The 16,802-nt window shown below is 36.9% G+C and overlaps 1 protein-coding gene across 2 annotated transcripts in view; it reads right to left on the minus strand.

Annotated features, from left to right (window-relative positions):
* The window catches only part of TEX10 (testis expressed 10), a 61,134-nt gene that overhangs the window by 16,956 nt on the left and 27,376 nt on the right, over positions 1 to 16,802 (minus strand). For both annotated transcript variants that reach the window (XM_054814232.1, XM_054814231.1), the window contains exons 11-12: positions 2,098 to 2,186; positions 766 to 899 (exon numbers count right to left, since the gene is read on the minus strand). In XM_054814232.1, coding sequence (XP_054670207.1) covers positions 766 to 899; positions 2,098 to 2,186 — 223 coding nt within the window. The remainder of the gene's footprint in view (positions 1 to 765; positions 900 to 2,097; positions 2,187 to 16,802) is intronic.

The raw sequence follows: 16,802 nt of genomic DNA on the forward strand, positions 1-16,802 counted from the left end.
TGACTGCCACAAAAGCCCAGAATAAATCATACAACTAAAAACTTCTTTTACAGTCTTTCTGTATTCATGAGACTTCATAAATACTGTCAAATTGGCATGTCATTAAAACATGTTTTCACACCTTCAAGTGGTTTATGGTGGGCTAAGCAATAAAAAGAGTTGAGCCAGAATGAAGACTAATGCACCTGTTCTGAATAAAATCTGGTGGCTCGGATCCCTTTAGAACCAGCAATAAAATTAAGCTTTCAGTACTTATGATCTTACAAGCAGGAATTGAATTCACAGTGAATTTCTAATCCCAGTAAATTTTGATTAAATAAGTATCAGAATTTTTTCCTAAATAACCACCAATGCCAACTTAATATTACTTCCAAGTTAAAAATCTCGTGTAATGCAAGTGCTTTTTAATTAACAGTAGAATTTTCTCTCAAAGAAAACTCTTCATAATTAGTATTTTTACAATTCATTTATTTTTGAAAGCCAAAACATTTTGCTGGTCTTAATCTTGTTTTCCACCAAGGCTTCTACCCATTTTTTCCACGAGCATTGTTTTGCATACCGTATGTCTGAACATTCACCTTTTAAAGCCACTTTCTTCAAAATATTTTCCAATGACTATAGAAAAACATTGACTGTTCAACAGCCATTATATTTTTCATTCTTTTTACAACTCAGCTCACAACAAGATTTAGGCATCTGCAGAAAAGGGATGGAGAGCACTCAGAGTTTGTATGCTGTCATTCAGAATTAGTGTTGATGTATTACCTCTGTCACAGCCCAGTGGTGTAAAAACTGGTCCAGATCAGTTAGGTAAAGACGGACAGGTGAAAGCTGTGTCTGGCTAATGTGTGGTTTTCCTCTAATGCCCTGGAGACTAGTCAACTCCTCTCTTGAAAACCCTAGAGAAAAAGAAGCAGTACAACAGTATCACAAAACAAGCCAAGCACTGTTCTACTTCAAAAGCATCATTGACAAAAACTGTCTTTTAAATTGTCTCTAACTTTTTTTTTTTTTGTTAAAAGCTCTTGCTTGGTATTGTAAATTAAGTATATCAACATACAAATTCTGGCTTTTGAAAGAAAACAAAAATGTTTGAAAAATCAATGGCATACCCAATTAAACTATAATGTGGTATTAAAAAAACCCTGTAGGAGGCCATTGTTATGCTGCTATTCTGAAAGTATATGTCTTTTAAAAAAAATAAAATGACCCAGGTATAATGCAAGACAGTCACTATGCATTCACAATAACTCAGTAACCTTCTAACATAACCTCAAGGTTAAAAAAAAAAATCATTTGGCTAATTTTTCTAGCTAGGTATTGGATGTTTTAGGAAAACAGGACTACTGCTCCAAAACAGTCACTTTGGTTTTGCTTTCATTTATCAGTACAGCTCTCTCTTCACTGTTTTAGGAAGAAAAAAAAAAGGTAATTTTTGAAAGCAAAGTAATTGAACATTATGAATGACTGAGGTGATGAAGAAAAGACACTTTCTTTTTACCACAGGACAAGTTACTGAAAAATATTTCTCAGTAATATTATACCATTTTAACCACCGTAATTTCCCAAAGTTGCATCACCCCAGAATACAGCTATTTTTATCCAAATAAGAATATAGTAGCAGAAGTAATTCTGCTCACATGCTGACCGTGGGCAGCTCACTTCAACGTACTTTGATTACTTTATTCTGATGGAATGTTTTTAATAGCATAAGCAGGTCCACAGGAAATCCCACAGGCACTCATTTATATTGTTACGAGCCAATAAAAAGCATTTATTTAAATCTAGAAAAAAAATTTCTTTTTCAAGTCATATGCCGAATTTAGGTTTTCCTCGTACTTTCAAAAGAAAGTTGCTAGAATGAAAAAAAAATATGCACATATTCAGCCTAAATGGCAAAACACAGTGTAAAAATAGGGCATCAAAAATCAAATCAAAAGAAAAAAAGGGGGTTTCCTATCAAAAAGTATGTAACAAGATTAAAAATACTTTCAGGAAGTACTTACTACACCATTTATTCTAAATTAAATCCAGCAATTGACTATCAAAACAATTTTCATTTTGTTAATTCTGAATTATGACATTCACATGGATTACCTATAAGGGTTGAAAACAAGAAGCTGAAATAGTCCACATCATTCACTGAATTATCCTGCACTTGGCACTTCCAGCCTGCAAAGGATGATCTACACAAAACCAATAGCAGATAGTTTATTAAAAACCATATAATTAAGAATTCACAACCTACCTGCACAATACAATCAATTAGCATGACTAAATTGTTAATTTTAGCATTCCTGTCTGTAACTGCTGCTGTTAGAATAGCATTTTAAATCGCTTCAAACCCAGAACTTGTTCTTTTCAAGACAGGCAATATTGAACTTTGTACCCCTACATGGGCTTAGGTTGTTAAGTTGATTAAATTACTGAGATAGCAACTTTTCATAAATACTGGTATAACCTTTAATATAGTGACGACAGCCAACACACAGTAAATGAAATTAGTTTTACCTCCCTTATTTGGTAAAAGTCATTATATTACAAAGCTGGGCTGGATTTTTCATTATAACCACTAGTTTTAATACAGCTCTTTACATTAACAATAGATCCCATTTAAAAGCAGCTTCAGCATCTATTTTAAGCTATTGAACGCAGAACTAAATTAAAAACTTGCTTTGAGATTTAGAACGTATAAAGGAGCAATACGCAAAGAGGGGAGCAAATCCCGTACCAAAGCCGCCCAAAACTTCCCTTGTTAGAGGCGATCTGTAAGAAGTGGCACACCAGCCTACTTTTGCTTTTCAAATTAGAAGCCATACATGCTTGTGGAAACTCAGAGCAAATTGAGACACCACTGACCACCTAACGGTAGTGTCATGCCCGTGTACTGGTACAGAACCAGGAGAAAGCCAGAAGCAAATACACCTCACCCATGCTTTCCTCAAAAGGCTGCAGCTCAGACCTACATCACAATATGCAAAATGCATATTATTCAAATTTACTTGTATGCTGCTCTTGGCACTTGCGCTGTGGACCATAGATCTTTGCTGTAAGAGATTGCTGCTTTCTGCTCTTACAATCTTGCAAAATTTCAGAGCTTCCAAACGCAATTTTCCAAGCCAACTATCTGCCTCGGATCACTTTTTTCCTAATTTCTCTCTGTTAACAGCCAAAAAGGCTTAGCTATGGGTAGCAAAATTCTGGAAAGCTGGTTTTACAGGAATTTTTTACAGCTCTATGTTTTGAGAGCAAAAATACCAAATTTGGAATAACTTTGTGCCACATACGTACATTTTGCCACCCCATGAAAATCCATCCACAATATTTCAGCATCCACAAAAATGACAGCTACGATATGCATGTGTCTGGAGCCACTCAATAAGAAATTAAAAAAAAGGGGGGGTTCAAAATTTCTTTAAATTAAAGAAAAATTCAGGATTTAACCAGACTACTATGTAGGATAATTAATTCTAAGGAAAAAAAGGAAAAAAAAAAGAGAAAATTCACAGGTAGGTGAGAGAGAACAAAGAAAGGCTTTATTAAATCAAGCTCCCACTTCACGTTATAACCTTAATGGCAAATCCCAATTCCTAGGAGGCCTTCAGTCCTCCTCTGAAGCCTGACTCACTGCTTCCTTTTCTTAATCTTTCTCCATTCATAAGGCTGCCAACACTCAGTTCTCCAGAGACAAACCCCTTCACCACGGCCAGTGGTCTTCTCCCAGGAGAACGGAGAATTTCTTCCCTCCTTCTAAGGAGATCTCAGTCCGATTCATTACAGCATCAAAGAGATTTCACACACACTCAACTAAATCAGCAAGATGTCTCACAACCTATTTCCCTAGAGATTCTACATAAAGTGAATATTCGCACAAGAATGAGATCTATATACCAGAAGAGAGAATGAAGCCCGTGTCCTGGTCAGCATAGGGGAAGAAGCTGCCTGAATTCAATGCAGAGAGACCACGAGCCAGACTAGAGGTCACTCATTATACCAAAATAAGCATTGGGGAGCATGAAGACAGAGCCAGGACAATTTAGGACTTACTGGATACAGAAATTCAAATTGTGATGCAGTCACTGAGCAAAATGGTAGGAATGCAAGAGGTTGGAAGAGATACATCAGATGACAAGCTGCAAAGGGAATCGGGGAAATGTGAAAATAAAAAAAAAATCTTGGGCAGGAAGACAGAAAACATGGAAAGAACATGGATAAACCCAGATTAGGGGAGTAGGGACTTGCATGACAAAGCTAGTCAGAATCTGGTTTAAAATAATAAAATATAAAAATATTTTTCCATGCAATGGTTAGCAGATGCGTCAAATTCCTCAGCAAAAGACCAGCAGATGCAGGAATTTTACATCAACTCCTGAAGAGACCAGACAAAAACCTCAAATTCACTGCAGGCTAGCAAACACACAAACTGCAACAGGTTCAAGAAGTCCCTGGACATGAAAAATTATTCTGAAGCTTATTGCTAAGTATCTAGAAATTTTACAAACACTTCAGCAGTTTTGGTTTTCTACCCATGTTTGACTATTTGCACACTTGGAAAACAAGACAAGAATTTTAAGCGTCCTAACAGCAGGCCAAGTGAAGTATCACTGATGTAGACATCAGAGGAAGCAGACAGATCACAGCTCTTCTGCCCCAGGAACATGGAGGCAGTGTAAGACACAAACCCTTAACAGAGCTATTAAATGGCTATTTTAAGACTCATCTACAAGCAGAGCTATGCTGAGACATGCACACAAAAAACCAAGATCCCCAAATTCAGTTGCAGTTTCCTTTTTAAAAGAAGTCAAAGCTATTACATAAATAAAAGAAGTCTCAATGTTAAAAGGGCATTAAGGTTAAAAATAATCTAACGCTCAATTTACAGAATGACAGAGAACGTTGCCTATAAACTTTGGCTTGGCCTCTTTGTGCATATGCCTTGGAGTACGATAAAGTTATGTGTCTCATTTTCTCTAAGAAAATCCATGCCTTCTTCAAATCATGGGTGAAGGGATTGATCAGGATTATGCAATGAAGGATAACACAGCCTAACCTGTTCCTGCCTTATTTACTGCACCATCTATAACACACACAGCGTATGAGGCATGAGATGGTTAAAAAATAGTAGAAGAAATGATTAGCTCACAAATTCAGGTAAACAAATAGGTTTTAGGCATTATACTTGATCACCCTCCTATCTGTACTGCAGAGGTTCTATGATATGCTAGATAAATACTTTTTAAAATTGGAGGATGGGAAGTCAGTGGTAACACACTTCTCTGAGTATCATCAGATGAGGTACTAATTCACTTTTAGAATAGAAAAACCCCCACATTATTCATAGTGGAGGCTTCTCTCTTCTCTTCTTTCTGCTAATTATCACTAGCCCTGCACCAGTTCAAGAGTGAGTAAAAGTCTAAAAGGACAGTAACAGCTGTGGAGAGAAACAGCTTCAAATGTCTTAAAGAGCAGCACGTAGACCCACCTGATCTCTACTGCTCCACTTGCACTTACAGTGAAATTGAAGTCAATCCTTTGCTTTCAAGATAGAAAACGCTGAATATTCTGAAAAATCAGTTCCTAAATGTTTCATGCTGAATTCCGAGTTAGAAGGTACTTTATGTTTCACCTTTTCCTTGCCTCAGTTCCTCATCTGTAAGTTGGGAAAAATACCACCTCCTCATCTCCTACAGCTGTGAAAATACTTGAGCACAACACAAAATCCCATGGGCAGGGGAATCACTTTGTTTTCCAAGTGCAACATAATACGGCAGACAAAACATGGAGCCTTCTACTGAAACAGGGACAAAGCATAACGTTATGTAAACATTCCTCCAGTGAGTATGATCCACTCAGCACACAATGCAGGATGGAAAGAAATAACCCAAGAACATGTAATCAAAGACTAGATAAAGTTCTCACAGATATACCATAAAAAATTAAGACCAAAAGAAATGTCTTTCTAATATTTGAAATACAACCAGAACAGTATTACAGCCTAGAAAAAGTTTGTTTAAATACAAGTCTAGCCAGTTATCAATGCCGCAGCTAACTTAGAACCCACATATCTATAATGCAGTTAAAGCTGCTCAATTTTGAGGTTTGCGTTCCAGGAAATCGGAAATAAGAACACAGAACAAGAGAAAATTAATTCTAGAAAAGATGTTGGTATACTACAAATACATTACAAATTATTGCAAATATCTTAGTTTAATATATTAACACCACCACAGATAATTAAGAACCACATGCACTTTTAAAAATATGTTTTCAAGATGCTTGTAAATTACATGGTAGACATTTAACTCAAAATCTGATTTATAGGTGGAAGAGAGGCAATAAGCTTATCATAATCTCCCTTTTTTGAATAATTTTTTACTGACAATGAGAACCTGTTATCAAATTGCATATGAGTGAGACCTCTTCCAGTCAGCTAGTCCAAACCCACATTAACTATGATGAATTATGTGTTGTAATTTCCATAAGGTTACCTGCTCTCCATGAGAACCTCTCTGCTGAGGTTTAGAATTGCACCTTTAGGTAACCTGCTCTGTACGCCAAATAGGATTAAAAGAACAGCTGAATCTAATTAACTTAAAAATCACTGCTTCTCTTGCATTAGCATAGCAAATATTTCTCAGTTACAGCAACTGTGCAATGTATTCCTTTTATCACTCGCTGCTAACTTTTCTTTTAAGTCCAGACAGATCTCGCTACTTTTCTTCACGCTGTTGTTAACTTCCAGGTCGGGCTACATCAGACAGTTGCAAAATAAAACAACTGCAGTTCATGCAGAAGTGATTCTCTTTCAACTACAGACTCTTATCTTTGTGCTTCCTGACCTAAACTAGCTACCAGTTGATTTCTGGTTCAGGTTTAAGGTGCTGGGTTTGACTTATGTAGTCCTAAGGAGTCTTTGGGTAATTTAGAAGTCTCTGGTAGAACAACTCTGATAAACCTTGCTGCAATCATTTTAGAAATTATCCTTCCACTTGTTGTCCTGTAAAACAAACTGCTCAAATTCCAACTCAGACTCTGCACCTATCAAGGTGCACAGCAAATTTTGCTTAGAATTTGGGTTGGGGTTTTTGGCTTTTTTGTTGTTGTTCAGCAATAGAATTGAAAAACATAATGAATCTCAAAAACCCCTGAGTTCAGTCTTCAAGTATTTTAAAGTAAAACAAGGAAAAGCAAATGCAAGATTCACAGTTCTTTGAGGCATTGACACTATCACCCTTCTGTTCATAACCGTGAGGGTTACAGAACTCAAGGGTCTGGGGTTTCTGTTCAAGGAAACTAAAATCCAAATCTTTCACCTTCCAGGAAAGTGCTTCCACCACCATAACAGAGAATATTCTAGCACAGGGTGTTCCTGCAGCTTTACAGAATTATTTAAACATTTGCGAGCGAACAGCCTGAGAACTAACTTAACTTAGACTGTAGTAGGTGATCCCATATTAAATTTTATCAGCCATTGATCACGGATTCAAACCAAGGCCTCCCACAATTGTTTCTTTAATTCTAGGTTACAAAATCATTCTAAAAGGAGTTTCCCCTCTATTTCTCCCACTGATACTTCTGTTCCACATGGAACATGTAAATATTCGTAAGCACAGCCACCAGCTGATTCACTCATTTCCTGAAAAAACCTAACTGCATTCCAGGCCTCAACTCAGTGAAAAATTAATAAAATTAATAGAATTTATTTGTATATTATTAAATTAAGTACACCGCCTCAAAATAGTTCAATGACTAAGTCACTGTGTTAGAAAATAGGAAATCAACCTCCCCTTCAGATGAAGGTAGTGAATCCAGATTTTCTGTGTCTTCTGGCAAGTGCTTTAACCACTGAGATACTACTAATATAGGTGTCTTTCAAACACACATCAGGATCAGAAAACTTCCCAAAGATTCTGTACACCCAGCAGACCACCAGCACATCCAAAAAACAAAGAAGCCACAATGTAAGAAGGAAGGTCTTTACACCAAGAGATAACTTGTATAAAGGTAGTAAATGGTGGGTAGAACTAGCTGATGAGCTCAAACAGTGGAAGACAGACACCACTGGAAGTTCACAAGATCTGTCTTGGCACCTGTGCTGTTCATCCTATTCAGGAAAACCCAGAAAGAGATGACAAAGTCCGCTAACAAGATTCATGTTATTTAGTATGCCAAAGTACATAGTATAGCAGCATGCAGCTAGTCAAGTCTACCCGCTCTTTTTTTTTTTCTTGCCAAAGCTATTCAGTCAGTTCATCTACCTACAGTCTGAAAATGATACATCATCACCTTTCAGACATACATGCAGTGGTTCTGCAGCTCATCAGGATACAGCTGAACCACTCTTTCTGCCTACCCAGGAGTTCAGTTAAGGCCTTGGAAATATGAGAAACAGAGAAAAGTTGTTCTTCCACAATAGCCAGAATAATCACACTGCAACCAAGCATGATGACAAAGTTTTTTCCGCTGCATGAAGGGCTGAATTTTCCAACACAACTCAGGACCACAGAGGTGTAGGACAGTGTCCCTTAGTACTTCTGACACTTCCACTGTGATCAGACACTGCATTGAGAAGTCTTTACTGATGCAGAGCAAGATGGTAAAGAAAAGGTTTCTTCTTTTGTTCAGTTTCCTATTTTTATGACCTGTGCCATCTATAATCTCTCAACAAAGTGAATCTAATAGCCCAGAGAGTTTATCTATCAAGACAAAACTGTTCAGCTACTGATCAGCACTCATCAGCAGCAGGAGACTTCCACAGATAGCTCTAGAGAAGGATGCATCAGTGTAAGTCAATTCCATTCAAATTCTTCAGCACACTGCTCAGGGGTCACTGTCTGAACCCAGAAACACTGCTCTCATGAACAAAAGCACACTGGGACTACACCATACAGATATGTCTTCTAGCCAGCCTCCTCTCAGAATTGTTATGAAAGTCTCATGCTTTATATCGATACCTAGCTGCATAACTAGTAGCAGTGCTGTGTGACAACCATTTAAAATGGTACTTGCATGCAAAAACACCTGTCAAGTACAAAGTAAAGGAACAATCATGGAATTAGCTATTCTGGAGAGCTTGGCAAGTATGTTACAATACATCCCAAACATTCCCGTTTTCTCATTCTCAGGAACTGTGTGTGTATAAATAATGATACACACTGGAAGGAACAAAACCACATGTAAGTCCTGTACTAGGACTGTTGTACCTTTAAAAATATATTTATATTTATAAAAATATAAATCATTTTCCCCCAGTGTAGGAATGTACTTGCACTACTGTAAAACATGTTCTTTTAAAACACTAAAAAGCCACGTGCCAATATTTATCTCAGCTTTGGCATAGTTTATTTCTGTTTAGCTTTAATGAAAAATAATTTCAGTTCAACTGAAATGCAACCGCTTGCAACTGCAGTAAAGTATAAACTCAGGTTCTTGCATCAGCTTAATCAAATCAGTTTTGTGTTACACTGTTAACCAGAATAAGCGCTATCAGTTTTCAAACCACTTATTGAAGCGACAGGAAATCAAGACTGTCAAACTGATGCTGAAATTGTTTAAAAAAAAAATTGAATCTTTGAATACTTCTCCAACCCTGTACTCACCTCATCCTTCGTACCAACTTAGCTCCAGGTAGCATGGGTCCTGAACATAAATTCTGAGAGCAGGTGAAGAGTTTTCCTCTTAACAGGTTACCATAAGTAGGCAATGGTTTGTTAGTTTTTTATTTTAACTTTCATTATCTGTTTTGAAGGATCAAGTGTTTCCATTTGAAAATATGGCAAAATACAACAAACATCTGCAAAGAATTACCAAGGATTTGGGGAAAAATATGAACCCTATTTTAAGAAAACAACAATTTGAGCTACGCATTGTTAAAAGTAAGCCTGTCAGCTACTCATTTGCTCCATGGTTGCACGGGTTGTCTGAAGAAAACAACTGCTTACACATTATAAACGAGAGCACAAATCGGAAGAAACATTCACTAATGAGCAAGCAGCATTTACTGACTGGTACAATTGTCAGTGCAGCAGCATAATTCTTTTACCCTTGGTTAGGAATATCAAACTACAACCAACCACCTGGGGACAAATTTAGAGGGCCATGTCCTTAAACGCAAGCTTAGCTCTCACCCTCTCTCAAGTCCTAGACTTTTACATAACAGTGAGCAAGGAAAAGGAAATTTGCTGACCAGATGTGGATGAAGGAATGCACTGTAACCCACCCTGGGATCTGATTCTCAAGAACTATGGATCCTTTCTGTCTTGCAGCAAGGAAAACAGATCAATCTTTTACCCTTCATCCTCAGTGGCACCCAGTCAGGGAAATACCAGCATTCTGAAAGCACACTCTTCTCTTTAGTTTATATTCAACAGTGCTTTAAGTATTTTTGTTACCTTTTTAATATTTTCCTCCTTCATTTGTGATTCGAAGTTGAGGGGTGTGAAAATATAGCCAGAAAAAGCACTTCACAGTGAATACAGACCTTACTATTCTTACATTTTTCTTAGCTACTCATTCATAATTACTACACCTTCCTATACATGTATGCTTTTTGATTTATTTTGAGATGTATTGAGTTGACTTCCATTGTACAATTTGTAACGACTTGAAAGTGTTTTTTCTTTTTTAATAAGAACTTAGTTTATTTTGGTAAAATTTTGATTTAATTTATGTCTTCCTTTTTTAAAAAAATATACTGTTCTGAAATCTCTTCTATATTTCATTTGTATGAGAATTACTGTATTCAAATGCTCTATCAGTGCTGTTATTCACAATAATGGGTTATAATATCCTCTCCAGGTTGTCTCCAACTTGCAAATACTTTTGGGGAATACAATGTTTTTTCTTTCTCTTGTCTACAATAATACATTCGATAAGTCCTTAATGAAGTAGTATATAGGCTCTTTATTACCTACATTTTGCATTCTCACTGTGCCTCCTCAAGCTATACTGTCAGAGTTTGCAGATCACATAGCTAGGATGACAAAGTAAGAGTAGTATTTACTTACAAAGGAAATATCTATAGAAAACTTTAAACTCTATTAGGAGCCTAAACCATCTCTGGGTAACATATTTGGAGAGACATAATTTTACACCTCATACCAAACAGATGTTAAAATGCCCATCCTACTTCCTTCTGAACACCAGATTCCTAGGGATAGCAGGAACCAACAAGCATGCCTGGCTGCTTGAAGAGATGCCAGCTGAGCTCCCTCATTATCGTCTGGAAAGCAACAGAGTATTTTAAAGGCACTACTTCTTAAGGAAAAAGTCCATTTACAGTTATGACAAGTAGAATGCAAGTGACCTCCAGAGTCATCTCAAACCTGTGGAGACTAGGAACTCCTACACAATTTATGTCTCACTGGGAGAGAGTACTCAGCTTTTATTTGTATGGTCCTCACCCTTCTCCTTTTCTACAGGAAGAGAAACAACAACTCTTTGTAAGACCTCAGCAGGGAAAGAGCCCCATAAGAATAAGAAACAGCTGTTTGAAGCCATTGGAAATCTCATTTATGGACACTCTACTTCAAGAGACAAATGCCATAAATTAACTCCCATTGTTTTTTATCTCAGCAGTAAAATATTATCTGTCCAATTCTCTATTACAGTGAAATAATTTCCAGATACACTGTTCCAATGGATAAAAAGTTCTAAAACCAAATCATAACTATTATGCATAAATAAAAGACACAAATAAATTGCATTTATGTAATTACACTGAATAGGTTTTCCTTATTTGTACCTCAAGACATGTTAAGAGGAGACAGAGAACTTTTCCCATAAAGTCAGCAATCTAACTTCCTAGTTTATATATTTAATCATAATCTCATAATCTGCATTTCTTAATCCATATTTCATAGAACAGAATACATCACAGTAAGTACTCAGATTACATATAATAGTCATCTTAAATATCCTACCTTATACAAAAGGGAAGGAAAAAAGAAATCTGTTTGCAAGAATATCTGCCATTCAATCACCACAAAGTCACTAAGTAGCAGCAAAGAAAACCATTGAGCCTAACAAATAGTGACAAATGGTGTTCCTCTGCAACTGTTACAGTACAGATTTTGGTATGTGAACAGCAGATCTCACTTTTGTCAAACAGGACTATCTACCATATACAAGAAGGTGAGTTTACAACATTTAATATGTTTCCATATTTGACAAAAAGATTTGCTCAAAGCCAGTCTTCCAAAAAAGTAGTCAAAATATAACCATATGCCTCACTAGTCCTTTAAAAACCACTCTGAAGTAGCCTATCTGCCCTAAAAATATAGAAAATAAGTGTAGAGGGATTACACCAAAAATTCTTTCCAGCTCTACCTATAATACTGCTAAAGTTAATGACCTTAATTCCTACTAGACCATCAATGATATAATAAATTTCTTCACTTTCCTGAAGAGAACTGTCTACCTGTCCATATCCACATCCTCAAGGAATCACCAGAACTCCACCACTGAGGTAAAGTTAAGACTGGAATTTCAAACCAAAGGTCCACTTCATGCCAAACGTTACGTATTCCCACCTAACACTTTAACCATTCATCTTTAATTAACAGAAAAGTATATTTGAGTATTTACCAGTTATTCCAATAAATCATGAATTAAAAATATTGAAGTTAATTCTCTTAGAAATGCGGCACACCGCATCAAGACGAATGGTTCGTCTCAATATATCAATGTAAATAGTACCACCTAAAGACCACAGAAAAATCTATCCAGTAGTTTCAATGCAAAGACTTTCTAAAATACCTCCCACACCCTTCCATTTGTCTCTAAGTTTAAGCTCATCAAAGGCTTAAATCAGAGGCCGACTTAAAGAACTGATCTCCTTCCAAGGAGCCACCACCTCTCATTTCTGTCAGACTGAAGTCACAGATTGTTTGTGTTGCTCCGCACCTTTCCTCGCCTGTTTGTGTATGAACAGGAGAGGGGAGAAAGACTTATACCCCAAAACCCTGGCACACTTCCATCTCTCAAAACCCTACCTGACTGGATTTACTGAAGTCAGTTACATCTCAGGTCCCATACAGCAAGCACAAGGCAGGCACTGGAGGAGAACAGGAGGGAAATTAAGCCAAGACAACACCTTCTGTCCCTCAGTTTCACCTGAAACTCACCAACTGTAGCAGTCCCAGTGACCCCAACAGCAGCAACAGCTGTTAGTTCGCACAGAGATCAATTAGCATAAATCTGGCCTTGGTCATACCAGCTTCCAAAATGGGGTGGCTGCATTTCAGCTTTCTTTTCAGAACAGTCCTTGGCCTGTGCTCACTTGGGAAAGCTTTAGTGAACATAGACGAAAAGCATGACAGGAACCATCCTAATAATTTAACAGTATAGGCAATCACCCTCCCAGGCTCATAAACCTTTCCATTATATATGGAAACAGTCAACATCACCTTCATTCTCAGCACACGGAACCCACTGTGGCTCCCTTAACGGGCTCCTGCAGACCACCTGGCTATTCTTTTCACCATCACAAAAGTAAGAAGTGAAAGCTATTGAATATCTTCAAAATTCATTTGTAATCAACAAAAGATTCTAAAAGTTAACATGCAATAATTATAATTTAATGTTACCGCCTGATATCACCACAGGGCTGTGGTTTAAGCCATCTGGATACTTTACCATCTAATTTTATAGTTTACACACACACACAAAAAAGCTATGAGCTTCTTGAGTTTATAATGATTGTTCCTGGAATAACTGCAACAGTCTTTATTATCACCCATATGTACCCTCATCAAATCCACCTTAATGTAGCGTCTCCCTGGCAAAAATACATGGGTATGCATGTGCATTCTGCACGTAAAAACATACATGCTCTGCCAGTCAAGAATAATGCAGAAATAAAGGCTTTTAAACAAATTAAAAACAATTACCAAATACAGCAGTGAGCCTCTGACGCTACTGAATGCAATCTATTTAAAGCATGGCAGATAAGCAGGTGGCTTAGAAGAAAAGAAATTTATAAAGACTCCCCCTTCAGCAAATAGAACATGAACATACTGGAAGAAAAACAGTGCCATCTACTGACAATATTGGGTTTACCCATAAACCATGACTCCCGATGGACTCATTTGTATCAGTTTCTCTATGCAAAACTATCATAATCTAAAACTACCGAAAGCATCCCATGAACCAGATTGTGGCACAGAATTGCGAAATAGACATTTTGGTACAGTGTAATTCATTTCAAAAACTTGTACGTTTAACTCCGAGCACCACGAGAGCTGTCAATGATTACCAGAAGTTACCCAGCCCGACTACTTCCTTCAAGGCTTTACCTCTGCCATCCATGATACACTTTTGTCCAACCTAATTTTAAATATCTCCAGTGAAGTATATTGATATCTCTTTTCTACACAGCCTATTCCAGTATGTATCTCTGTTTTTAGAAAATTTTGCTAGAACTCAAACTAAACATTTTTCTGATGTTTAAGGTCTGTATTTCTCATCCTGCTGAAACCGTGTTCTCCCATTCCTTTTCAGAAGCCTTTTACGCACATGGTTCCCCCTTCTTCCCAGCCTTATTTGCCTAACAACGCCAATTTGTCAGTCATTCCCCATTATCACAATTTACAGACTATGTTGTTCTTTGTCTGCTCTCCTTTAAACTCAATCCAGTTTGTCCACATCATCATCTAAAAGCAAGCCACAAAACTGGACACAATCCAGCTTGTTTTTTCTGATAAGAGCTGGAAAATTAGTTCATGTATCCTGTGTGCAATGACAGGTGGTGAAGCTCGTAAAACCCAGCTGAAGTTCAGATCTAGAAAACCTACTATTGTTTCCATAACTGTACAACTTCTTTTCTCAAGGAAAAGATATATCAGACTCTTCTGTTCTTGAGAAGTTAATATTGTTAGCTATCTCCCTGTCTTTGCATGTTTAAGTTGCTAATTTTAATTTTTTTTTTTTTTAACATCCCCCTCATCAGTCACTAACATTTCTGACATCATCTTAGTTCTCTAATTCTTTAAGGCATCCTAGAATGAAGTTTTTACAATTAAAAAAAATCTATGCTCATGACAGTAAAAAAATAAGTCTTTTACAACATTGATTTCACCTATATATTAAGAAGTTGAGCCACAGCTGACAAAAAGATGTCATCAATAAGCCCTTTAAAACTTGTACTACAAGTTTTTAAGTTGGCTATATAGCTGAGAAAATATTTTCAATGCTGTTGCAGTCACTTTGTCTATAAAAGACATGTTTCAATCTTTCCAAGGCCTTGCATTATTTTCAGATGTGCTTCTAAAGAAAACTGATCAAGTTCCTGGTTCTAACACTGAATTCTCTCAATGAAGTGGGAACAGCCTTATCAAAGAAAAACAACACTCAGTCAGGAGTAGTATCTCTTTTCCAAGTTTCATCAAAACTTGTAACCTTCCAGAAAAGAGCACTGTTAGGGCTTATCAATACAAGAAACTGCACTAGTATAACTACGTCAGTACTGATTTTTTCCATCTAGTTATTTCAGATTGACTTCTTGGGTAGATAATCCACAATATTTGAATCCAACGTAGTTTAAAACATGTTACAAATGTCAAATTAAGAACCAAAGACTTTCTTTGCACCTTTGAAAAATGAAAAGTTGCTTCTCCTCTGTTGTCAAGATGTAACCTACTTTTGGTAAGAACATTGCCCTCTAGCTGCCTCTTGCATCTTCTGCCAAAAGGATCAAATGCCCACAGTCTGCCTGCAGCTTTCTGATAGTCTTTAGAAAACAACTGTATTATTAGTGTAAAAAATCTCCCACAGTGAAAATCCGTTAAGATCTAATAATAAAATAAGCACCTCAGTGCTTATGACTGCATTTGATTTGGTTAGTTTGCTACTGCATTTCTAGTATATGGCAAAGAACTTTTTTAAAATAAAAATTGAGCTCCACCTTCCCCAAACTAGACAGAATTTCATTTTTATAGTAGCAATACATTATATATAGGATGTTATAAATTTCACCACCATCACTTCATGTTAGTCACCTTATTCACGTTATACCGCTAATATGAACAGCTCTGTATTTGACAGTATGATGTGTCATACTTTAATAAAAAAATGTTTAAGTTCCAAAAAGCATTAAGAAAAAAATCATTTTAATCATAATTCATATAAGCTTAATTCCTGCTCATTTATTTAAGGTTCAACAATATTAAGCAATGGAGAAAAGCAGCAGGAGTAAAGCAAAACACCCTCGTGAAATCCCAGCAAGCCTTCCGCTCACTTCAGTGGAACAGCAGCCTCCCTCCCTGACTTCACAGGCACACTTACCCCCTTTTCAAGCTCAGACAAAAACACCAAGCGAATGAATAATTTCTGACAAGACACTTGCCTAGCAACTATGATTTGGCTATTCAAGTGTGGTAACTATAGGAAAAGCGAGTTTTAAAAATTTGAAGGAAAGAACAACATGAGAATACACACTGGTTGGTTATTTTTCACTACAAATAGTGTCAGGTCGAAGTATTTACAGGGGAAAGCAGCAATCAGTGACACAACAAAAGGCATCTATGATAACGTTTGGGGTAGAGGGTGCTCAATACCATGCAGCCTTACAGGTAACTGGTATGATTTTTGTTATCAAGCATTAGAGAAAAATAGGCAGTGTAAAGACTGAGTCGAACTGAAAGGCTAGGAGTAAAGTTCGGCGGAAGCATTACCTTTCTTCTTGCGTGCTACATGGATTTTTTTGTGCAAACCAGTAACAGAGTTCAGGCTTAACAAGTAAGTGTTCGCTTTTTTTTTTCCCCCTTGGGTTGTTACAGTAAAGTAAGAAGCACGTTCAGCGTTGT

Source organism: Grus americana, chromosome 2 (assembly GCF_028858705.1).
Source record: "Grus americana isolate bGruAme1 chromosome 2, bGruAme1.mat, whole genome shotgun sequence".
NCBI classification, from domain to species: domain Eukaryota; kingdom Metazoa; phylum Chordata; class Aves; order Gruiformes; family Gruidae; genus Grus; species Grus americana.